Genomic DNA, 24,980 nt, shown 5'->3' with positions numbered 1-24,980 from the left:
TCATGAAATGTTTCTGTGCTTTCTCCTCCCATGTGGTTTTCTTCATTTATTCCAGACTGATTTAATTTTTCATTTCGCGGCTGATTTACAGACGGACAGCCGGATAGACAACCCGAAAATATAATACCTCTGGCTTTCAGCGACACAGGCATAAAAATGCATTTTTAGATTTTACATTTCACCTTCTACCAATAGCACCTGCTTTCCACTTTCGTTGTAATCAAGAGTGAACTGACAATAACAGGGAATCTTGAGAACTTTCTCTGCAACATCACATTAAATTATGTCAACAACATTATTAACAGAAATTCTCAACTTAACTTTTAAATATTGTTCAGAGAAGGAAATTTATTGGCAAAATGTGATTGAAGCAACAACAGTGTCATTCGTATAAAATGAAATAAATGTTTAAGAGCATTCACGAAAACCGAGCAATTGCATTTGCTGAATCCGAAAGAAGGTTCTTTGAGGTGTCGATGATTGTAATTCGTATGTGAAATTTCTTTTCATTTTTGGAGTTTCACTGCAATAACAATTGGTTCTTCTTGTTGAACATTTAGTGCCAACCACGCCACCTGTCCTTTCTACAAAACTCTCAACGATCCCAACACCGAGACTCTCAACAGCAATCCCCATGTCCACCACGAGCATCCCAACGGTCATCATGAGAGGTACATGCACCTGTTGTTGTATTGCTCTGATTTAATTGTAGATGTCCTTTACTGCAGTAGAATGGCGTCTTAAATACCGAACATTAAAATATTACGTCACACTTTTGTAAACATCATTTTGTGATGCCTGGATTAATCTCCACACATAAGCATTGTTGGTGATGAAAGTGTAAGAGAACAATTCATTACAAGCGGGGTCACCCATGGGAATCCCACGGGCATGGATGTGTGTGACATTTCGACATATTGAGTTGGATGCTGCACATTCATTTTTACAAAATGGTTACTGGCACGTCATCAGATCCAGAAATGGTGTGATGAACACAATTTATTTATTTCACATAATATGTGACTCCTCACTCCTCTCCACCTGACACTCTCCTGTCTCCACCTGACACTCTCCTCTCTCCACCTAGCACTCCTCTCCTCTCCAATCCCCGACATTCCTCTCCTTTCCAATCCCTCACCTCTCCAATCCCTCACACTCCTCTCCTCTCCAATCCCTCACACGCCTCTCCAATCGCGCCTCACACTCCTCTCCAATCACGCCTCACACTCCTCTCCAATCGCGCCTCACATGCCTCTCCAATCGCGCCTCACACTCCTCTCCAATCGCGCCTCACACTCCTCTCCAATCGCGCCTCACACTCCTCTCCAATTGCACCTCACACTCCCCTCCAATCACTCCTCTCCAATCGCGCCTCACACTCCTCTCCAATCGCGCCTCACACTCCTCTCCAATCGCGCCTCACACTCCTCTCCAATCGCGTCTCACACTCCTCTCCAATCACGCCTCACACTCCTCTCCAATCGTGCCTCACACACCTCTCCAATCGCGCCTCACACTCCTCTCCAATCTCTCCTCACACTCCTCTCCAATCGCGCCTCACACTCCTCTCCAATCGCGCCTCACACTCCCCTCCAATCACTCCTCACTCTCCTCTCCAATCGGCTTTCCCCGTCTCGTTTCTCTCGTTTTTCTCCCGTCTCGTTCTTTTTCTTGCTCCAAATCGGCCCGTCTCGCCCGTCGGAATCGGAAATCGGCCCGTCTTGCTTTCTTGCTTGCGCGTAAATAAATTGTGTTCATTACACCATTTCTGGATCTGATGACTTGCCAGTAACCATTTTGTAAAAATGAATGTGCAGCATCTAACTCAATATGTCGAAATGTCACACACATCCATTCCCGTGGGATTCCCACGGGTGACCCCGCAAGTTTGCATTGACGTTCGTCGATGTTCGCCCGTCTCATTCGTTTTCTTGCTGCATCCTGTTCAAGTCTGCGTTCTTCATCGATCGTCTCATTCATTTTGGAAATAGAAGTTTCCACGCAGCGCATGAATTGTCACGATCCTCAAGAGGAATTTGTCTCGTAATCATCAAATGATAAATGGCAAGTAAATTATATTGTGGAAAATTAAAGATTTCAAATAAACCTATTTAAAGTGTATGCGCACATAACTAATTTTAAAAAATGAAGAAATATCTCTCGGTAATTTCCTGAAACATATTTTACTTCCGGCTAATAATGTTGAATGAAATAAAAACGAAGAAATATATGTCGGCATCATTGTTGACGTTTTTGTGACGACTGTCATCAAACGAAAAAGTAATATATCTTAACGGAAAAGCAAAAGCGAATTTTTAATATATATCGACACGTTGCCGTCGGTGTCATGTTGGGCGGTGTATGATACACCATGACGCGATTTTTTAAAATATATCTGCATTTTCCCGCGTGTGTGGAATGTTCTTAATTATTGCTGACAACGAGTCCAAAACCATCGATAAAAATGAAATCATATGGTGAGTTAGATTGGAGATAAAGGCGTGAGAGAGACTCAATGGCCTTGAAGTTACAGGCGTTTGAGAATTCATTTCGTTCTATAAAGGGCAACTTTCATTGGATTTTCTTCCCGTTTTTTTTCAACCGAGTCTAAAACTATGTTAGCGACTGTGAAAAATGAAATGATATATCGAATTTGATTTGAAATAAAACTGGGAGAGAGAGCAAGACACCACGGGCCTACAAAACAGGCCTCAAAGCTATGCGAGTTAATAAAATGGTGGATATTTTTTGTTTATAATGATATGAAGCCACTCCCAGAATGGGTGGAGCTATGGGTGGAGCTACTCTGCAAACCGAGTAAGCCACACCCCGGACAGAAGCCCAACAGACAGACAGACAGACAGACAGAATCATCTACGGCTATTATATATTCATTATATGTGCTTTTGTTTCCATGAGTGTATCTTCATGAATTATGTGCTCTCAACAGTCCTGTGGCTTGGGTCATGACAACAGAAAGAAAATATCAGCAACGACAGCAAAATATAACAATATAATTTTGATTTATTTCAGGTTAAGTTGTGTACCTGCTCCATATGGGAGTGGCAGGAAGGGTCATATAATTATGTCATCTGGGGTGTACAGATTACAGAAGATATTGGGTCAGGCATGCTCGGCTGTGGGGTCACAATAAACATATAATCAATCCCTCAAGAACTTCAGGTTTTCTCCCTTTCATTTTCATGTTAAGCAGCAGTAGTGAATGTCTTACTTCAGCGGCAGCATTCGCGAATCATACATGTTTCTGTTTTGTAATTTTTTTTTACTTCGGGAAGGGTTGGCCTTCAAAACGCCACAATAAGCTATTTGTACACGATAACACCGTGTTTGTCCAAGCAGGAAACCCTCCTTGGGGAGAGGGGAAATGTTCATGTTAGTCATGTTTTGTAATAACAATAATGTTATGCTATTATCACTTTTGTTGTCATAACCTCCGTCACCAAAGGTGAATGGAGATTATGGTTTCACCCCTGTATGTTTGTCTGTTTGATTGTGAACAAGATATCTCAAAAAGTTGTGGATGAATTCTGACTAAACTTGGTGGACAGGTTGTGTGTGTGACAAAGGATGAATCGATTCGATTTTGGTGAAGATCCGAATCCGGACCCGGATACGATAATATTTTTTGAAGGTGATTCTTCACCATTGATTGATTTGGGCCAAAAATTATATATGGAACAATATTTCTCAAAGTTGTGGACGAGTTCTGACAAAATTTGGCATAATACTTGGGTAAGTGACGAGACACGTCCTGATTAGGTTCACGTCCTGATCCAGATGCGACCTGTCAGTGGGACACAAAACGTAAACTGTTCACCCTGGCGAAAGTATGCTATCTATCGAGTGCTGTCCTCGTTACCCTCGACAGAGGAGAGGGTATTGCATTTGAGTCCGTTTGTCTGTTTGTTTGTTTATCTGCACGGAATAAATATGATTTTCTCTGCAACCGTTGATCCGATGAACATTAAATTTTCACCACAGGTGCAACTCCAGCTGTAGAATTTTTTTAATGATAAATACGACGTTATAGGCCACGTGGTAAGGGGCGCAATCTTGGAACACCCGAAAAACTTTGCACCTCTACCAGTCTACCTCTATATCTCCAAAAGCGCTGCAAATAAAAAATTGAGACATGGCTCATTTTAAAGAAATCTGCATGCGGAATATAAAATGTCAACTCCAGATGACGCTTAACAAATTTCACCTCCATACATGACATTTAATACTTGTTGAATTATCACCTCATACTGGAGGCACCAATGACATCATCAAAAACATATGTTATTCGCCATGGATAGTTCTTTACAATGAGCCGTCTCAATTTTTTCTCTGCATCACTTTCAGAGATACAGAGGTGCAAATCTTTCCAAGATGGCGACCGAACCACGTGATCGATGATGTCATCATCATCTTTTTTTTCTCCACCAATTTATCCAAAGATGACGCTCAAGAAATTCCATCTTGATCGGATTAAGTTTTGTACTTAATTTATGATGTCATCACGGAGGCAGCTTTGACATCATCATTAAATTGGTGGAGGAAAAAATATTAATGATTACGTCATCGGTCACATGGTTCGGCCGTAATATTTGTTTTAACACAAAAGCCTTAAAAACCACTAAAAACACTTCCTGGTGAGGGTTTGCAATCTCTGATTGCTCTTTCTTGTTACTTGTGCTTTTAGAGGCGGCCTTGAATAACGCCATGATAAGCTATATTCACCTTACCACGGATTTTGTCCAAGGCAGAAAACCCCTGTGGCGAGTTGGCCAATGATTTTGCTGCAACTTCCGTCGTATGACCCTTATTTCTCGTTCTCCTATCAAATTTGGTTGAAATTGGACAAGTAACGTCTGAATGAATGGTGGTCGGACATAGAGACAGACAGACAGACAAAATAATTGTGTATTTTTGTGTGATTACATTTTAAACCAAAGATCTTTCAAAGGAGGTGAAAGTTAAAAACTTTTGAACAGTTAATCACAGTTTGTTCATGCTGTTCTTACCACGTTGATCATCTATTACGAAATGAAACTATGATGGTTTTTGGATCATGGAGCTTGATTTGCACTTCAAAGTTTGAGAAATAGGTTTGTTACAAGATAATGCAAAGGCTGAAAATGAATTTGTACAAATAATTTCCAACGATTGATTGCCTTTTGAACGTAGAATGCACGGGATGGGGAGATCCTCACTACACCACCTTTGATGGAAAGAAATTTAATTTCCAAGGAACTTCGACATATGTGATGGTGCAGGTAAGGTGAAATAAGCTTGTTTAATTGAAGAAGAGTGCAGATATTTATAATAAGAAGTGATAAAACTTTTGTGAAAAAAAGTAATATTTGATTTAACATTGTGATGTGATGTTGATGAATAATTGGTGAAAATCACATCACAGTCTGAGAATTTAAAAAATATCTTTGCACAGCCTTGCAATGAAACGAATTGGCGGGTGTTGGTAAAGAATGAGCATCGCAAGGGGAACACCAGGGTTTCCTACACCCGGGAAGTGGTCATTGAAGTCTATGGAAAGGAAATACAGTTTTTCGGAAGCAAGCGGTTCAAGGTACGTGTTGACTATTACATTAACATCATCGGTTGGATATTTATTGCATTTTTCCTTTTCGTCGGCCATCATGACAATGTTTGTTCTCTTTATTTGTCGATAAATAACGAAATTTAATTTCCCACAGCTGGACGGTGTTCTTAAAAACATGCCATACAAATTTTCAAATGGATCAGAATCATTCCTTGTGCGCCATTGGGCTCGCTTCCGTCACCTGAGTACAGACTTTGGCCTTGAGGTGGTGTACGACGGTCATCATTTTGTGCGCGTCCTTCTCCCAAGCACCTTCTCTGAGAAGGTCTGCGGTCTCTGTGGAAACATGGACACCCAGAACGGTAACGACTTCGTCATGAAGAACGGCACATCGACGGATAATGCGGCACATTTTGGTAACAGCTGGAAGATTGGTGATGAAAACAACAGGTATGTTGCTCTTCATTTTCTTTTTACTTTCAAAAAATAAATACCTTTCGACATCCAGTTTGACATTTGGTGTGTGTGGAACTTTTTGATTCAGAATTAATTGATGAATATCAGGAACACCTCAAATGAACACGTCCGCAATGCATTGCTCATTTTGATTATCGTTTGAACCCACAGAGATGTTGATGATGATGGCACAACCGTGTACCTGAATGAAACGTTGAAGGAGAAAGCGAGAAAGAACGACTCTTGTGGGATGCTGCTCCTCAAGGATGGACCTTTTGCTGCTTGCCATGGCAAACTCAGCCCACAACATTTATCCGAAGACTGCGTATTTGAATATGTTGTCCGTGACATGGATAAGGAAGCCCTGTGCGATTCTTTGGAATCTTACTTTACCATGTGTTCGGCTGATGGAGTGAAAATGCCAACATGGAGAAAACCAGAACTTTGCCGTAAGATGGAATTAACTTTATATGATTGTCAATTTATTTTCATAAATGACAGCAGCAAATATAGCACGCACGGGTGTGTAATTGATGCATTATCATTATTGTAACTACAGACATCTTTATGACCAGGATTGCCTTTTCTTATCTCTCAGCTCTGCAATGCCCATCAAATAGCTCCTACTCAACGTGCGTTCCTGAAACTGTTGCAACTTGCTCCAATTCTGAAACGAAAGAGTTAAAACAGAGCACTTGTGTTGAGGGCTGTGTATGTGACCCTGGCCTTTTGTGGGATGTGGATCATTGCATCAAGGAAGTGGAATGCGGTTGTATGCAGGATAACAATTATTACAACGTGAGTATAGAGACATCTGAATAAAAACCCTCGACTTAGGAGTCACACAGGAATGAATTGTGAATGTTTTTCCTTTGTTTAGCTTTTGTTTGAGAGCTTTTGATTGTCACACAATTGTATCGGCAATAATGACATTGAGGATTTCTCTTCAGTTCAATGAGTCCTACATTACTGAGGATTGCAGCCAACAGTGCGTCTGCCAAACCGGTGGAAATATCACCTGTGTTTCTCTCACCTGTGACTTGAACACCAACGAATGCAAAGCTGATGAACATGGAACCTTGGGCTGTCATCCAATCGGTAGGATTTGATCAAAGGGACATGACACCTGCTTTGTGAGGCAACATTTATTATCACTCTTTCTACCATCCTCTTCCTGAACATAAACGAATTCATATTCTTGTAACTAAAGTAATTTGTTTGTATAATTTTTGTGAAAGTAAAACTCAATACAACAACAACAACAGGCATTTTAAAGGCCATTTTCCCTGCAAGAGCGGGGGTTAGCCTTGCGATCCCCATGACAATCTTCTCCATTTTGCCCTATTTCCTGCCTCTCTCCTTGTTAACCCCCTTGCCCGCATTTCTTCTTCGCCCATCTTCAGCCAAGTCTTTCTCGGTCTTCCCTGTCCTCTACTTCCTTGCACATTCATTTCCATCACTCTTCTCAACCAGTCACTTTCATCCTTCCTCAACACATGACCAAACCATCTCAACCTGTTCCTCTTCACAGCATCAATCACAGGCTCTATTCCCATCATTTTTCGCAATTCATCATTTGTCTTCCTCTCTCTCAACGATACTCCGCACATCCACCTTACCATTCGCATTTCCACCCTTTCCAGCCTTCGTTGCTGCTCTCCGTTCATTGCCCATGTCTCACTCCCATAAATCATAACACTTCTCACACATGCAGCATACACCTTTCCCTTCAGCTTCAACGACACTCCCCCTCCTCATCAGCACGCCACTCAGTTCCCGAAACTTCTTCCATGCACATCTCACTCCAGCAACCGTTGTCGAGTCTGATCCACCTTCTCCATTCAGCATGTCTCCTAGGTAACAAAATGTTTTCACACCTTCCAGCTTCACGCCGTCTCCAAGATCCAACTCAAAATTTCCTCCATCTGCAGCTCCCTCTGTGCACACCTTACTGTGCTCCCTCTGTGCACACCTGAATGTGGCTGCCACACTGGTTAATGACCCTCTCAAACCACTACATTTTTGATGAACCCACTCAGCACACATTGTACATTGAATTGAGTACACTCCGACACCCTTCCTGCACATAGCACATGGCCACCTCCCAGTTCTTTCCACCTTCACCACATGCTTTACCACTTGCCAACACCTTTGTTTTTCCAATATTCACCTTCAGACCTTTCGTCTCCATACATTCCTTCCACTTGTTCATCTTCTCCTTCAGTCCATCCATGCTTTCTGCAATCAACACCAGATCATCTGCACACAACAACTCCCACGGTAAACCCTCCTTTACGTTCTGAGCCAGCACCTCCATCACAGATACAAATAGTAGTGGACTTAGTACCAACCCCTGATGCACTCCCACCTTCACCTCAAACTCACCACTGTTCCCGTCCTTCGTCCTTACAGCTGTGCACGCTCTTTTGTACATTGCCATCACTACTCTGATCAACCATTCCTCCACGCCTAACTTCCTCAATGCCCATGTCAATACTTCGCGTGGAACCCTATCGAATGCTTTCTCCAGATCAACAAACCCGAGAAACAACTTCTTCCTCTTCTCCATGTACTTCTCCTGCAACTGCCTCACAATAAAGAGCGCGTCTGTCGTTCCTCTTCCTGGCATAAATCCAAACTGCATTTCGTCAATCTTCACTTTCTTCCTTATCCTCCTCTCCAACACCCTTTCCAATACCTTCATTCCATGCTCCAATAACTTTATCGCTCGATACGAGCCACAGTCCAGAGGGTCACCTTTCCCCTTGTATGTGAGGAGAATAGAACCATGTTCTACACCTTGAGTTCAAGGGATAACAAGATTTAATGATGAACCAATATCACAGCGCTGTGGAGGGTGTAAGAGTCATACCATTCACAATTGAACAGCATGGCCACATACACTCCTAGAAAATTGGCAACCCAGAGTTTCTTTATATACACAAAATTATACAAAAAATCTCCGCTAAAAAATGAGCACGGACAAAGGAAAACGGGCTAGACATCTCCTACTGAGACCCTATCTTCTTTGGCATGAGCAAAGGGAAAGATGCGGGAGAAAGAGCACTGTGACATTTTCCAAACTTATCTTCCATGCTGGCCTTTGGTCAAGGACAGACAGACGCGTTTTCACGAGGGGGTCTAACAGAGCAAGCAGTTTCACTATCTTTCTACATTCCTTGGCACAGTTGGACAATAAAGCATAGTTCAAAAGCAAGAGGGAACATAGTAAGCTTAATCCTTTTCACAAAGCAACCATTATTAAATGCAAACCACAATTACATAAGGCACAATAAAAGGCATGATCTCGACATTCCCCCATTTGGTCTCTACGAGACTACTTATCACAGAGACCAGGCCACATCGGCTTTATTTGCAAAGCAAAAGAGAATAGTGTTATATGTGGCCACATTGGGCTTTATTGAGTGTTGTATGTGTGTCCTCCAAGGGCATGTCACACACATAAAGTACCCCGCATGCACGCTTGGAAGGTGTGTCATGTTGTGCGTGTTTGGAACATGAAGGTCCAGAACATGAAGATCTATTAACTTTTCAGATCCGCAACAAAGGCGCCTGGTCCGGCCAAGGATGTTGCCCGGGGGGGTCTATCAACCCACCCTTGCAGCAGCGTAGGTGTGGCTGAAATCCCCCCCAATCGAAGGGCTCCCCGTCCTCGCACAGACCTGGTCCTTCCCGATCTTCGAAGTTAATCGACGTCCATGCTGTTTTTCTGAGGAATACATAATGTAATTAATATCTTGTGTCACGTGTTCCTGGCCAGAGTACAGAGCATTACAATTCAAAGTAAAGAGAGAAACTTCCTTTTGTGTCAAAGACGTTCATGGACGCATAATCAGCTTGTGGATCCAGAGTATCAGTGTCAGGTCCTTTGGCAGCCAGACCCAGCGTTGCAGTCAGATCCATAGTCGGATCAAGCGGAGATGTGCAGCTGTGTGTTTATAATACATAAGAAGCATTAGCCAATTCCCGCAGGGGATTTACAACAAAATCATCACAATAAATCAAATAAATCAACAGTCTTCTGATGCGCCGGTCACATTGGCATCGCCCAGGGGCTCGTTCAGGTCGACGGCCTCGGCGGTCAAGATCATGGTCTTCCGACGGCAGTTTCTTCATCGTCCATCCTGAAAAATACTTTCTTACACACACCATGATCAAATTCCTAGCCCCCCATCCCACCAATTGGCATTTAGTTACCTCATCTCTCAGATGGTTGGCTTATTCATAGCCGCATTTCCTGCGTCGTGTCTGGAAATTCAAATGCCATATTTACTTTCACCAATTTCCGAAAATACCTTCCTTTTAATCATCTTCCCTACATCTAATAATACATGATTTACCAACCATTTCCCCCCCAACCATAATCGGTCAATGGAAATAATCGGTATTCTCCCCTTCAAAATTTCACTGTTATCCTATCAATACCTGGACATTTTTTCCCTTTTTCCTAGATACGTGAATTTCACACCAGTATAAACCCACTGGAAAAATTATCTGAAAAATAACGAAATCGTCTCCAAGTTCTCTGGCTAATCTCTGTCCGCAATCACCAACTCTACCCTCCTGTGCATTTTGCCTTAGGTTTTAGAACCTAGAGTCTACCAAAACAACAACAACTAGCCTCCCAAAGCCATTTCCCTGCAAGAGCGGGGGTTAGCCTTGCGGTCCCCATGACAATCTTCTTCATTTTGCTCTATCACCTCCCTTTGAGCAATAATTCAATTGATGTGATTCCCACGTACCTGGTGGAGTTCTGTTCATCTGGTCTGCAGAGCCGTGATCCAATCTTCACCAGCCCCCAATCACCTCCTCGATTGGGGTCATTCTGCGTGTAGCAATCTAACGCAACGTTATTAAACGAAATTCACAACTTTACATTCATTGGTCCCTCCCAGTGCAAGCCAACCCCTTGTATCACCTTCTTATAACAAAAACAACAGTCCATAACTAACCACTTTCCTTTATTTCCTGCCTTTTCCATTAACTTTTTACAACCCTTTCCTCTACTTCCTCAACAATTCCTGCAGAGTCACCTGTCATTGACAAATAAATCCATCTGATTCGACTTTCCAATCCAATCATCTTTGCACTTTCCACGACCTTCTTCACACTTCCTCCCGAACCTTTCCTTCAGACACAACCCACATGAGTTATGAATACAATTTCCCCTTCCAGGCACGTCTGTCTAGCCACTCACAAATTGTCCACAAGACAATGTCACCATATTTCACACCTCGGACCAGCCTGGGGTCCATCGAGAGATGCATCCTCAGGTTAAAATCACCTCAGCTCTTGAGAGCTCAATTTTGTTCCATGGCCTATTTTGATCCATCTTGGCCCACCACCACCTCTACCTTTTGCCAAGCAAGGGGCAGGAGCATCATTACTCCCTCTTCCCTCTGCCCACCATAACTGGCTGACAGACAATGGCAAGCCACAAGCCCCAATGTTCTTAAACAGACAGATTCAACAACATCCAATAAGTGAATTCATTTCCGCAGAACTCATTCCCCTTTCCAACCAACATTTACACCTAAGCTTTAGGAACATGCCTTGTTCCAGGTGTGTGCGCATCCACATCCTTAAATTGGCCGACCCCCATTTGTATCCCGGCTGCCCCACCACCTGGAGCATGGTTACCCCCCAAAATGACATTGCACGAACCCTTTCAATACCTGTCTAAACCTACTACCATTTAACAACGCTTCCCCATACACTGTTATGGCCCCATCTGGATTTTTCACGAAAATATGGTAGAGATATTTCCTGGTGCAGCGCTATTGTGGTGGCAGCAATGTTTCCCTGTCTTCCCCCTTTTTGCGGTACTAATGAATGATCCGTCAACGCTGGTGCATGTCAAGAACCCAATTTCCCTATCCACTTTTCCAATCTTCATTTCAATTTAAATTCAACCCGATTTCCTCTAATTCCTCCCTACAGCATCACATGCACCTGTTACAGTGAATATATTTCCCCTGCTCCCTCCCCTTACTCAGGAGCCATCCTTTTGATAAAATCATTTGAAAAATAGCCAATGGCAATCCATTCTGTTCAGATTGCGTGCTCCCAACAGAATACTGGATCCCAACCTCCAACCAAGCCACTGTTTCTCCGAAACAGCTCCAATTGTTTTCTTTTTCCCCCGCACACAAGTCAGTCCAAGCCAGCAACTGTACACAAAGATATCCCAGCACGCCGTGACCTTCACACCCCCACCAAGCTAGCATTCCCAAAAACAAACCCATGTTGTCTTTTCTCTTCTAGTCATACAAACCAAAGTACACTTTTGTTTGCACATGTACTTTAACCACGATTATATGAGACTCAACACCAGGACTGCTCCATGGAGCAAGGCACCAGAGACAACTCCCCTCTCCACCTGGACTTACCCCAGGTAGAATTTGGCTACCTACAGAGAAAGTACTTGCACAACACATTTACAAACCAATTCGTCCCCTCGTTGTATTAGGGGACATCTCGAATGTTCCACCACAATTCACAGCAGGTGACCACCCACCTGCCCTTGAAGTCCTTCTCAATCATCTTTCCCACGAAAATTTAATCGATTTGTCTGACGCACCACGTCTTTTCAGCAAATTTTTGATACACCCAAGCATGTCATAACACATGGGCTGTCCAATTCTGAAATTTCACGAAACCTTTTCTGAGGGTCAAATGTAACAGACAGACAGACCGGCAAATAGGCAGGGGCAAACCCCGAGGCCCCAGACACCATCACCACACACATACCCCGCATCACATAGGAGTATCAACATTTGTCATAGGAGTATCAGCTTAAAATATCCACCCGCTCTGATCCTCCAGAGCTGAGGAAACCAGCCAACCTGAGCCGGACAGCAAATGCCATATGTCTTCGTCTCAAATCGAGGGCAAAATTTTCACAATGGCAAACAATTAATATATCGTCCACATTCATCTTGGTCACCCCAACCCATCCTGGCTCTCCCCAAGAGCTCCGTGTCCGGACAGACAGACAGATAAACAGACCGGGTGAAACCATAACCATCCATCCTTCCGATTGGACTCAGCACACATGCCGCCCGCTCACCAGTCATGTACACTCAGCACCCATAAATGGCACACGCCAGCATCACGTCATTCTTGCCTTTATTCAACGCATTCTGCAATCCCAAGTCAAATCCCAAAACAAATTAAAACAGATGTCATCTTAAAAAAATACAACTTGCCTCTGCAAGAGGGGTCTCACTAAAATCCGAAATGGAGCGAAATGGACCTCAAAATAACCAATAACTTCCCCACAGCCTTTCTAGGGAGGCGTGCTCTATCATGCAGCACCCTTTACCTGGTGCACACCTTCCGCACATTCATTCCGCTCCCAGGCTTCGTTACACACCTGACCACCGCACACACTCGTCGTTCGCACACTCCATTCCAGGTGTGCATTCCTTCTCACCTGCCACAACCAACTCGTACTCCGTGCCACTCTCAGCACCTTCCCTGTGTCTTTGCACCGATGCATCTCCAAGATGCATTAGCCATTACGCAACCCATCCACACATCATTCGCCCGGCGTGAACCACATCACATGCCGACAGTTGAAACCTCGACCGTTTTCATCCCTCGGATGAGCGTTCGACCCACATTATCTTCTCCAATACTTTCCCCCATCCGCCTGTGGGGCAGCTTGTCTCGCATTATCTGCCCTGAGACCCATATGCATTTTCATAACTAAATCATACCACCACCGCTTGCCTGGAAAGCCGTTGTCCGGCGCATTGATCAACACAAATGTGCCGATGCATCGTCCAGCTGCCATTCCGCATCACATCCGTACCTCGGTCTTGCAACTGCCATTCTCTATTTCATCCGCTGTAGACAACCTCATTCACCTCATTCAGAGAGACCTCATCCACACTATACATCATTCATTGTATGGACAATGGACAAAACCAAGACTTCCTGTTGGCACCGGAAATTCATTATTGCCTTGAAATCCTACATTCAACCACGTCAATCGCCTCATTTAATATACTTCACATTACTATCAACGTTAATTCAGCATTCCTCTTATAATTCCATTATCAAACAATGTATTCCTCATGATATTGCATGGCAGGAGTCACAGGCGACCACTATACCGACATGGCGCATAGCACACCGCATGAAGCACCTTGCTGGCAAGGCATGAACGACTCACGTGTAGGAAAGTTGAAGTGGCCCACAATGCATTTGGGCACACATCCTCCAAGCAACCTCATAGCAGGGTTCTCCCCCGTACTCACGCATCTTCCTGTTCCATAATGCGCCTTTCTCTCCAGACGGCTCTCCCACACTCGTCCGTCTCAATCCCAACTGCACCTGTTCACAGGATTTTTGGGTCTCTCCCAATCTTCTGCTTATCTCGCCGGCCTCCATGCTAGCCGGCCTGCATCCCCATGCGGCAACTCCGCACGTTATTCTTTCCCTCATCTTCAGTTTTTCATAAAGGTGCAACCACCCGATGCGGCTGGTTGCATCATTTTCTTACCTGGCTCATTATAATCCTTTTTTCGCCTGACTCGGCCACCCGAATGCATTGAATACACGCACTCCGTCTCCAGAACTCAAATCATTCTAGTTTACTTCAGATTGAGTATTACTCCGACATACCTTAATCTCCCTTAAGATATTTAATTAACGTGCACGGAACATTTTCCCATCCATGCGCCCAGGCGGTCGCTCCCAGCGCACGGCAGCACGACCCCCATTTGCAAGAAGCAGCTCGTGATGCGTACAAGGCGCAAGGAAGCGCCCCGAGGCCATCCACCGAAAAATCCTGCCTTTTAGTTTACCGCGCCGATATTTCCCTAATCCGGTCCTCCCGCGGCGCTAACTCGCGGTCAATGCTTGTATAGCGCTTCTAACTTGTCTAACTTATCACCCATGCCAGGGCTTTCCTAAAGGGGTTCTCCCTTCTTAACTTAGCTTAACACTTATCCTGGCCATCCTCCTTGGGTCTCCTCCGTTAGCCCGCAGCCAATACTTTCTTTGGTTACTATCAACCCCATCAACTCCATCTTGTCTCTAGACTGCCCTGCCTGGGAAGTTCTTGGCTTTACCAAGAAGTCCCCCCTTTTTGCTAACTGACCCCCATTTCTTGGTTCATCAATAGACAACTTGTTACCCGAGCCAAATAGGCCTGTACTTACACACCAGATTCCAATTTTGTTCGTGATCCAAGCACGGAACGACGAAATGGGAAACAGACAGCCTGGGTGAGTGAACGGAGCTCAATTTGGAAAGACCCCTCAGTATGAAAGCTCACGTTAATCGAATCAGTGCTGGCCAGCCTCTCCGCTGTCTCCACAGGGTCTGCCTCCCAAATATCACTCAGAGTCGGATCCCACTCCTGACACCAAACTGAGGAGAATAGAACCATGTTCCACACCTTGAGTTCAAGGGATAACAAGATTTAATGATGAACCAATATCACAGCGCTGTGGAGGGTGTAAGAGTCATACCATTCACAATTGAACAGCATGGCCACATACACTCCTAGAAAATTGGCAACCCAGAGTTTCTTTATGTACACAAAATTATACAAAAAATCTCCGCTAAAAAATGAGCACGGACAAAGGAAAACGGGCTAGACATCTCCCACCGAGACCCTATCTTCTTTGGCATGAGCAAAGGGAAAGATGCGGGAGAAAGAGCACTGTGACATTCTCAAAACTTATCTTCCATGCTGGCCTTTGGTCAAGGACAGACAGACGCGTTTTCACGAGGGGGTCTAACAGAGCAAGCAGTTTCACTATCTTTCTACATTCCTTGGCACAGTTGGACAATAAAGCATAGTTCAAAAGCAAGAGGGAACATAGTAAGCTTAATCCTTTTCACAAAGCAACCATTATTAAATGCAAACCACAATTACATAAGGCACAACAAAAGGCATGATCTCGACATATGGAGGGACTAGGGTACTCAGTTCCCAATCCACTTGAATGCGGCCTTCTTTCACCACCAGATTGCAGATCTCTGTCATTCTCTTCACACCCCAATTTCCTGCTGCCTTCAACATATCTCCCACAACTCCCGTCGGCCCTCCCGCTTTTCTACTCTTCATTGCTTTAATCGCTTCCTCATCTTCCTTCTCGGTTATCTTCTGTGCCGGTCCTAAAACTGGGTTACTCTCTATGTTGCCATCCCATTCATTCTCTGTATTCAACAGTATTTCCATATATCTCTTCCATCTTCCTTTAATTACATCTGGGTCCACAACGATTTGTCCCACTTCATCCTTCATTCCTTTCAAGTTGGATGAAGTGTTATACTTCTCGAATTATGACGTCATAACGAAGGCACAGATGACATCATCGTTAATATGTCATGTTTCCCATGGAGAGTACTTGACAATGAGCCATGTTTCAATTTTTTGCATGGAGCAGTTTGGGAGATTTTGAGGTGTAACGTTTTTCCAAGATGGCGTCTGTACCACGTGACGTATGACGTCCTAAGTATGAAAAAAAATTATACAGGTGGAGGCGCTCCTATGTTAAACCTTTGTGTCAATCAGACCAATGTTTGCCGAGAAAATGAATTTTAAAAATGCAGACACGTACATCACACGGACACAACCGAATGCCTAACCCTGTTTTTGCTTCGCGAGTGCAGGGTAACAAGCATTGCTACTTGTAGGAGTTGCTCGGATGACATATTTGCACATATAATGTTCATGCAGGTGTATTTATTTGGGTGTCAGACTTGCAGCTTTGTATGATTTCCTCTCATGTGCTTTTGCCCAACTCATTTTGCTCATTTTCTTGCAGATATAAACGAGTGCTTATCGAACCCATGCTCATATGGCACCTGCACGAATATCCGAGCTTCGTTTAAGTGTACCTGTATGGTTGGTTACACTGGCATATTATGTGAAAAAAGTAAGTTTGCACATTCTTCTACCCTGTATCAGTTACATTTTGCAACATTCTTGATTGATCACACTAATTAGCGTCAACCATTCCCAAAGGGACAGGAGAGGCTAGTGTGTGTGTGTGTGTGTGTGTGTGTGTGTGTGTGTGTGTGTGTGTGTGTGCGTGCGTGCGCGCTGTGGTGTTTGGATAGAGGTTGTGTTGTTATGTGGCTGTTATCTCCCTCCATATGCAGGTTTCAGAAAGTGGAATAGAGTCCTCCCCTGGTCTCTGAGTATCCCCCTCAGTTTCAGTGGGGGATTCATGGACAAATTTGTGAAGTTTTGTTCCAAGTGCTCTTTTGCAGGTCATTTGTCATATTCCCAAGGATGGTTTTTAAGATCTTTATAATGTTCTTTTTTATCATTCCCGTTGCTTCTCCAGTGGTTGTGCCTCTGTTCAGTACCCCCTGTTGGTTGGATCAGCAATTTAGAATTTGGCCTGAGTGCTCGCTGTATCTTGCCTCCTCTTTGCGAATGACAATCTGGCATATTTAAAGTCCACCAATTAATGCGAGAAGGTGGGTCCTCCAGCATAACATCCTGCCAATGGAAGTCACACACATTCAAGAGTTCCCATGCATTTGAAAGACTATGATGACAGTTGACGGTTCATAGCTGGGCCGAGATTCAAACCTTTGGCAAGACAGCTCAGAGGCAAGTGTGCTTACCTCGATGGACTGCAAGATGAGACCAACCCAGCCTCTGAGCTTGGGTAAATGCATCACGTCCTGGTGCACTCTGGGTACCAGCAACATCACAACAACGCCTTTTTCACCACATTTCCTAAGGAGGAATTTCTTCTTCCCCAAGGATGCCAACTTATGGGGATTGTCCGTGCTTTATCCTTTTAAATGCTAAACTTCAAGCAACTGTGGAGGGAAATCAAGGGTCTTACACCTAAAGACCACCGGCTCAAAGGTCCATTGAATCACTTTATTAAAAACATATATTTACAGAGCAAAACTACTATCTACATATGTGCACGTATGATAGGAGAGACGAACATGATATCTACCTGACATCATAGCTCGCTAGATTATTATATATATATATAATTATAGATATTATTATATATAACATGTATTATTATTGATTGTAAAAATATTTCAATTCATTTACTCCAAAAAATTTCCACTCTTTTTTATTTTCTGTCAGCAACGCATTCCCCCTTTAGTACATGAGGTCCATGGGATTTTGTGACGTGTGATGAGGCGTCACTCTCCTCCCCTTCCTCTCTCCTCCTCCCTCCTCTCTTTCCCCATTTCTCCTTCTCATCCGCCTCTTCCGACCCCTGCCCTTTTTCCTCCCCTCCCCTCCTCTCCCCCTCTCCCCTATCCCTCTCTCCACTAAATCTCTTTCTCTCCAACCTCTCTCTCTCCCACCACTCTCTGTCCTCTTTCTCTTCCTCCCCTCTCTCTCCTCTTTCTCTCTCGCACCCCTCTCTCTCCTCTTTTTTCTTTCTCTCCCCCCTCTCTCAGTATTCCTGTGAATTCACGTTGCTTCCTCCTCCCTCCTCCCTCTCTCCCTCCTCACTCTGCTCTCCCTCATCACTATCCCACTCCCCTCCTCTCTCTCCCCCTCCTCTCTCCTCCCCTCCCTTCCCCTCTCTCTCCGCTCTCTCTCTCTCTCCCAGTCTTTTGTCTCACCCCTCCTCTCGTAATATTTCCATTAGCAAAGTGATGGGTGGTATTCACTTGAAATTAATAATGATAAAAACAATATAATAAACAGAACCATTAACTTTGTTGAATTTGAACATATCACTTTATTAAAACATTTCTTATTCCTCCATTTTAAAATATCCTTTGTTTTTCAGAGATTGACAACTGTGCAGCAGTTTCGTGTAACAATGGAACCTGTGCAAATATGGTCAACGATTACCAATGTGTCTGTAACAGTGGCTGGGAAGACGCAGAAGGAATCGACTGCATTCGGAGTAAGTAAACTGGATTGTGTAGTTTGCTTCAATTGTCGATACATTCACTTTCATTCCGGTCTGAATAATGTCATTATTTATATTTATTTATTTATTTGATTCCATATTTGGTGGGGGAATTTGGGGGGCAGTTTCATCAGTCCGGTTTTAGTATCTATCACAGGGAATTTTATAGTCAATCAGTGTGAACTGGTATCTGGGAGTGAGTGGTTACTTATGGCTGTTGTGAAACAGGGAGTTCACCATCATTTTGCTTTTTAAACTAATACTCCGGTCCCTAAAACGAGATTTGGAGATTCAATTTCATTCCACGGACTAAGTTTCACTCCTGTATTTTCACTCCTCTTTTTCCCCTCCCACCCTTTATTACCACTCTTGTTGTTGATAAGCTGGTTATGAATTTGATGTTTTATTGCTGCAACTGCAGTATTTTCGAGGATTTTTATTGTTGTAGATGTCATTTCAACTGCTGTTTCTGTCAGATGACGGAGATGGTGCTGAGGTGGTGCTGAGGTGGTGCACTCATCTCTGAATCCTCTAGTTTGTGTTTGATTCTTGACCCTGATATAAACTGTCAAATTGATACTTCGCTTCACGTGCAGAGAGCTGTATCAGGATTGGTACTTCACAGACAAAGCATTGTATCAATGACTGTGTCATCCTTCAGAATGACGTTAAATTGGGCGTCCCATCCACTAACATTTGCTGGTGTCGGTTAAAGATGCCATGGTATCTTTGGATGTCGATTCATCGGGTTATCTTTAACGCCCTGGCCAAACTCTTGTCCTGACATGCAGGGGGCACTGCATCAGTAGCACAGCCACTCTTCATAATGGTGTAACCAGCAAGCTAGATTCGGGAATGAATCTCAGACCAATTGGCAATCCTAACAATGACTGTTGTCAACATACTGTACATTGTATTTATTTGCTTGTTCATCTTTATTATTCTTTACTCGTCTAAAAACCGTCAAAAATGACGGGTTGGAAGAGTTTATTCGACGGGTGGAGCCTCATGTGCATGCCAAAGTCTGAAGCCTCGGCCTCGTGTCAGGTGTGCTGATGTGTTTTTATTTATTTATTAGACATACGGACGTAAATGAACAATCGTTTTACTCTGCGTGCGTTGTACATCATGTGTAGTGAATTTCACCTCCCTGTGCCTTGTATTTATTGTTAGTTTTTTTTTTAACACTTCTGTACACCGCCCTTGAGGCTCAGTTTGCAAGCCACCGTCTACAATTTCAATAGAAGGGACCTAATTACCCTTTTATGGAAAATGTTTTTCGAGTTCGTTTTATCCTCAAACATAAACAATAATGAACACACATTCATGTTAAAAGATTGGCCTTTAAAATCTACCTTTATGGGGGGGACAGACATCTGTACAAACACACACATAGAAATTGTCTTTCATATGGTAGATATTAGCTTTTGTAGAAGTATATTTTTTCCATTATTAAAAATACAGGAATTGACATTGATTTTTGTAATTACCCACGAGTGCTGATAGGAGAGCTCAGAGTCATCAAGACTTGTGCAGACTGATTATTGGCCAATTTCTAATCAATTATCTTGATGCTTTGCAGGCAGTTCATATCACCGGGTCCTTTGAAATGGCTGTTAAGTTGGCTGAGTGGTGCATATAAATCACTTATGGTTTACCCATGTTGATGTTTTCTTCATTTTTGCCATTTCAGACGTTGATGATTGTGTAAATATTAACTGCCTGAACGGTGGCACGTGCATTGACAAGACCAACGCTTTTGAGTGCAGATGCGCTATTGGATTTTCCGGGACATACTGCAGCATAAGTGAGTACCATTGTTGCTCCACACATTATTTTACCCAAATAGCCTGTAAATTAACTGATAATACCCACTTCTCTGTGGAATTATGTGTAAGTGTTGTGTTAATAGTGATTTTGGAATCAACTTGAAACTTACTATTTCTCCTCCCCATTATACAGACAAGGATGACTGCACACCAGACTCTTGTCACAATGGTGGAACTTGCGTAGATGGTGCAAACACATTCACTTGCATTTGTCCGAAAGGATGGACTGGAAACAATTGTTCACACGGTAAGTTTATTACATTAATAAATAGGCTTTTACACGAAGTGATAAAGTCTAATATTAGCTCAAGGCATGTACATTTTTGTGTGCCGGAACACAAAATTGCTCAAGTTTTATTGGATTCTCTGCGCCTAAACTCATGTTCTGCCTGTAATGTTCACTTTATTTTTTCACAAGAATGTGACTATTTCTCTCTGCATTATCATTGACATGCTATCGTCCATGTGCCACAGATATTGACGAGTGCCTTTCACACCCTTGCAATCTCCACCGGGCCACTTGCGCCAACACTGATGGCTCCTACACCTGCACCTGCAAGGAAGGTTACCTTGGAGATGGAATCACCTGCAACGGTACATTTCCTCTGTCCCATTGTCTGCATTGTTGCATACTTGTAGAGTAGTCCACACTCAAGCCTGCTAATATGAAGCAACAACACCTCTGTGTAAACAGTTTCTTCAAAAATAGAGCTTAAAGGCAAAGCAAGGTCTTTACACAGTCAAAAAGTTGGCAGAAAAAAAGATGAAAACACCAGATGGATTTTGGTATTTATCACTATTCATTGATAAATCTCACAGAACATTTGGCTTATTGCCAAGAAACATAAAGCTTATTACCAAGCTTATTACAAGTATAACCACCGTTTAGAGGCCATTTTTCCCCGCAAAGCGGGGGTTGGCCTTTTCGGGGACCGTGGTTGTTGTTGTTTTTTGGTCCGCTTTTTGAAGCAATGTTTTACGGTCGGATGCCCTTCCTGCCGCCAACCCTTTTTGTCGCCTTTTACGACAAACAGGGAATTACCAGTGAACTGGTACTCAATTAGCCGACCTCGGAAGGATGACAGGCTGAGTCCAACCCCCTGGCGTTAATTCAGCGATCGACCGGGATTCGAACCCAGGATCCTTGGATCCTAAGCTGGCACCCTAGCCGCTAGCCCAACACCAGGGACCAAGGCTGGCCAAGCCCAAGGCCAGGGACCAAGGTGCCAGGGCTGGCACCAAGCTTATTACAAGTAAATAAATATAATAACCACCTTTAGAGGCCATTTTCCCCCGCAAAGCGGGGGTTGGCCTTTTTCGGGAACCGTGGTTGTTGTTTTTTTTTGGTCCCCTTTTTGAAGCAATGTTTTACGGCCGGATGCCCTTCCTGACGCCAACCCTTTTTGTGGCCTTTAACGACAAACAGGGAATTACCAGTGAACTGGTACTCAATTAGCCGACCTCGGAAGGATGACAGGCTGAGTCAACCCCCCTGGCGTTAATTCAGCCATCGACCGGGATTCGAACCCAGGATCCTAGGATCCTAAGCCGGCACCCTAGCCGCTAGCCCAACACCAGGGATATGTATGTATGAGAAACACAAGTATGAGAAACAGAAAATGATTGTGTGCAAATTTTATTCATCAACACATTCCATTTGTTATGAGGAATGTTACACAACACACATGTGGAGTGTACAAATAGTCCACAAAGAGTTTCTCACAATAGTCCAGGAAATAGCAACTTTTAAGTTTTCAATCAATCAAATTTCTTACATCCCACTTTTCATTGTCTTTTCAAATTTCTTTCTTATATCAATCGAACTTCTTAAATCACATTTTTTATTGAGAAGTAAAATCTCAAAGCAGTTTTTAAATAAGGGAATGAATGATCGTTTTAAGGCCATTTTCCCCGCTGGAGCGGGGGTTGGCCTTGCGGGCCCCATGACAATCATCATTCTGCCTTTTCCAAGATGACAATGCACGGCCTCATCGTGCTCGCATGATCCAACACTTTCTTGCTGACCGTGGTGTAGAGCATATGGAGTGGCCTGCCATGTCCCCGGATATGAATCCGATAGAGTACTTGAGGGCAGAATTAACGCGTCAAATCGACCACTTGGACCAGCAGCCGACCTCTGTGCGTGAATTGCAGCAGGCTATTGTCACTGCATGGCAAGCGATTCCTGTCCAAACCTTGGCAAATCTCGTGAACAGCATGCCTCAACGTGTACGTGCTCTCCTGAATACTCGTGGGGGTTACACGAAGTACTGAACTGTAATTTTACTGTCCGTAATCCCAGTCGTAATTTAACTTTTGTTTTTGTTAAAAAAAAAATAGGCTAATGTGCAAAATAAAGAGATGCTTCTGGAAAACGTACAGAAGTTTAACACAGTACTGTCCATGAATTGAGTTCGATATCAGTTTACATCACTTTCAAGGATCAATTTATTTGTTTCGAAATGTCAAATGTGGTTTTTGTTTCTTTTAAAGGTCACATTAACAAAATCTAGAATAATTTCAACATAATTCCAATGAACTTTTGGTTCTAAGACACCTTGAAAAGTAAGTTCACCCCCACAAAAAAAATATTCCATATTAAATGCCAAGTCTGTATATATATATATATATATATATATATATATATATATATATATATATATATATATATATATATATATATATATATATATATATATATATTATAATAGCCGTAGATGATTCTGTCTGTTGGGCGTCTGTCCGGGGTGTGGCTTACTCGGTTTGCAGAGTAGCTCCACCCATTCTGGGAGAGGTTTCGCTTCATATAAGCAAATATCCACCATTTGATTAACTCGCATAGCTTTGAGGCCTGTTTTATAGGCCCGTGGTGTCTTGCTCTCTCTCCCAATTTTATTTCAAATCAAATTCGATATATCATTTCATTTTTCACAGTCGCTAATATAGTTTTAGACTCGGTTGAAAAAAAACGGGAAGAAAATCCGATGAAAGTTTCCGTTTATAGAACGAAATGAATTCTCAAAGGCCTGTAACTTCAAGGCCATTGAGTCTCTCACGCCTTTATCTCCAATCTAACTCACCATCTGATTTCATTTTTAGCGATGGTTTTAGACTCGGTGTCAGCAATAATTGAGAACATTCCACACACGCGGGAAAATGCAGAGATATATTTTTTAAATCGCGTCATGATGTATCATACACCGCCCAACATGACACCGACGGCAACGTGTCGACATATATTTAAAATTCGCTTTTGCTTTTCTGTTAAGATATATTACTTTTTCGTTTGATGAGTCGTCACAAAAACGGCAACAATGATGCCGACATATATTTCTTCATTTTTATTTCATTCAACATTATTAGCCGGAAGTAAAATATGTTTCAGGAAATTACTGAGAGATATTTCTTCGTTTTTTTTTATTAGTTATGTGCGCATACACTTTAAATAGGTTTATTTGAAATCTTTAATTTTCCACAATATAATTTACTTGCCATTTGTCATTTGATGATTACGAGACACTTCCTCTTGAGGATCGTGACAATTCATGCGCTGCGTTCAAACTTCTATTTCCAAAATGAATGAGACGATCGATGAAGAACGCAGATTTGAACAGGATGTAGCAAGAAAATGAATGAGACGGGCGAACGAGTCCATCGACGAACGTCAATGCAAACTTGAACATTATGGAGCAAGAAAAATAACGAGACGGGAGAAAAACGAGAGAAACGAGACGGGGAAAAGCCGATTGGAGAGGCGAGTGAGGAGCGATTGGAGAGGCGAGTGAGGAGCGATTGGAGAGGCGAGTGAGGAGCGATTGGAGAGGCGAGTGAGGAGCGATTGGAGAGGCGAGTGAGGAGCGATTGGAGAGCAGAGTGAGGAGCGATTGGAGGGGAGTGTGAGGCACGATTGGAGAGGACTGTGAGGCGTGATTGGAGAGGAGTGTGAGGCACGATTGGAGAGGAGTGTGAGGCACGATTGGAGAGGAGTGTGAGGCGCAATTGGAGAGGAGTGTGAGGCGTGATTGGAGAGGAGTGTGAGGAGCGATTGGAGAGGAGTGTGAGGCATGATTGGAGAGGAGTGTGAGGCGCGATTGGAGAGGAGTGTGAGGCGCGATTGGAGAGGCGAGTGAGGAGCGATTAGAGTGGCGAGTGAGGAGCGATTGGAGAGCAGAGTGAGGAGCGATTGGAGGGGAGTGTGAGGCACGATTGGAGAGGACTGTGAGGCGTGATTGGAGAGGA

At 43.3% G+C, this 24,980-nt stretch overlaps 1 protein-coding gene across 1 annotated transcript in view; it reads left to right on the top strand.

Annotated features, from left to right (window-relative positions):
* LOC137425815 (uncharacterized) overlaps positions 1-24,980 on the top strand; it is a 1,363,480-nt gene that overhangs the window by 35,670 nt on the left and 1,302,830 nt on the right. The window contains exons 37-48 of the mRNA XM_078775194.1: positions 561-671; positions 5,191-5,279; positions 5,453-5,590; positions 5,718-6,013; positions 6,191-6,468; positions 6,618-6,817; positions 6,970-7,117; positions 16,828-16,938; positions 18,787-18,906; positions 20,606-20,719; positions 20,875-20,988; positions 21,216-21,335. Of these exons, the coding sequence (XP_078631320.1) occupies positions 561-671; positions 5,191-5,279; positions 5,453-5,590; positions 5,718-6,013; positions 6,191-6,468; positions 6,618-6,817; positions 6,970-7,117; positions 16,828-16,938; positions 18,787-18,906; positions 20,606-20,719; positions 20,875-20,988; positions 21,216-21,335 (1,839 nt within the window). The remainder of the gene's footprint in view (positions 1-560; positions 672-5,190; positions 5,280-5,452; positions 5,591-5,717; positions 6,014-6,190; positions 6,469-6,617; positions 6,818-6,969; positions 7,118-16,827; positions 16,939-18,786; positions 18,907-20,605; positions 20,720-20,874; positions 20,989-21,215; positions 21,336-24,980) is intronic.

This window comes from Myxine glutinosa, chromosome 4 (assembly GCF_964187855.1).
Source record: "Myxine glutinosa chromosome 4, kmMyxGlut1.1, whole genome shotgun sequence".
Taxonomy (NCBI): Eukaryota; Metazoa; Chordata; class Myxini; order Myxiniformes; family Myxinidae; genus Myxine; species Myxine glutinosa.
The sequence above is the reverse complement of the archived record's forward strand: the minus strand, read 5'-3'. Positions and strand labels throughout refer to the sequence as shown.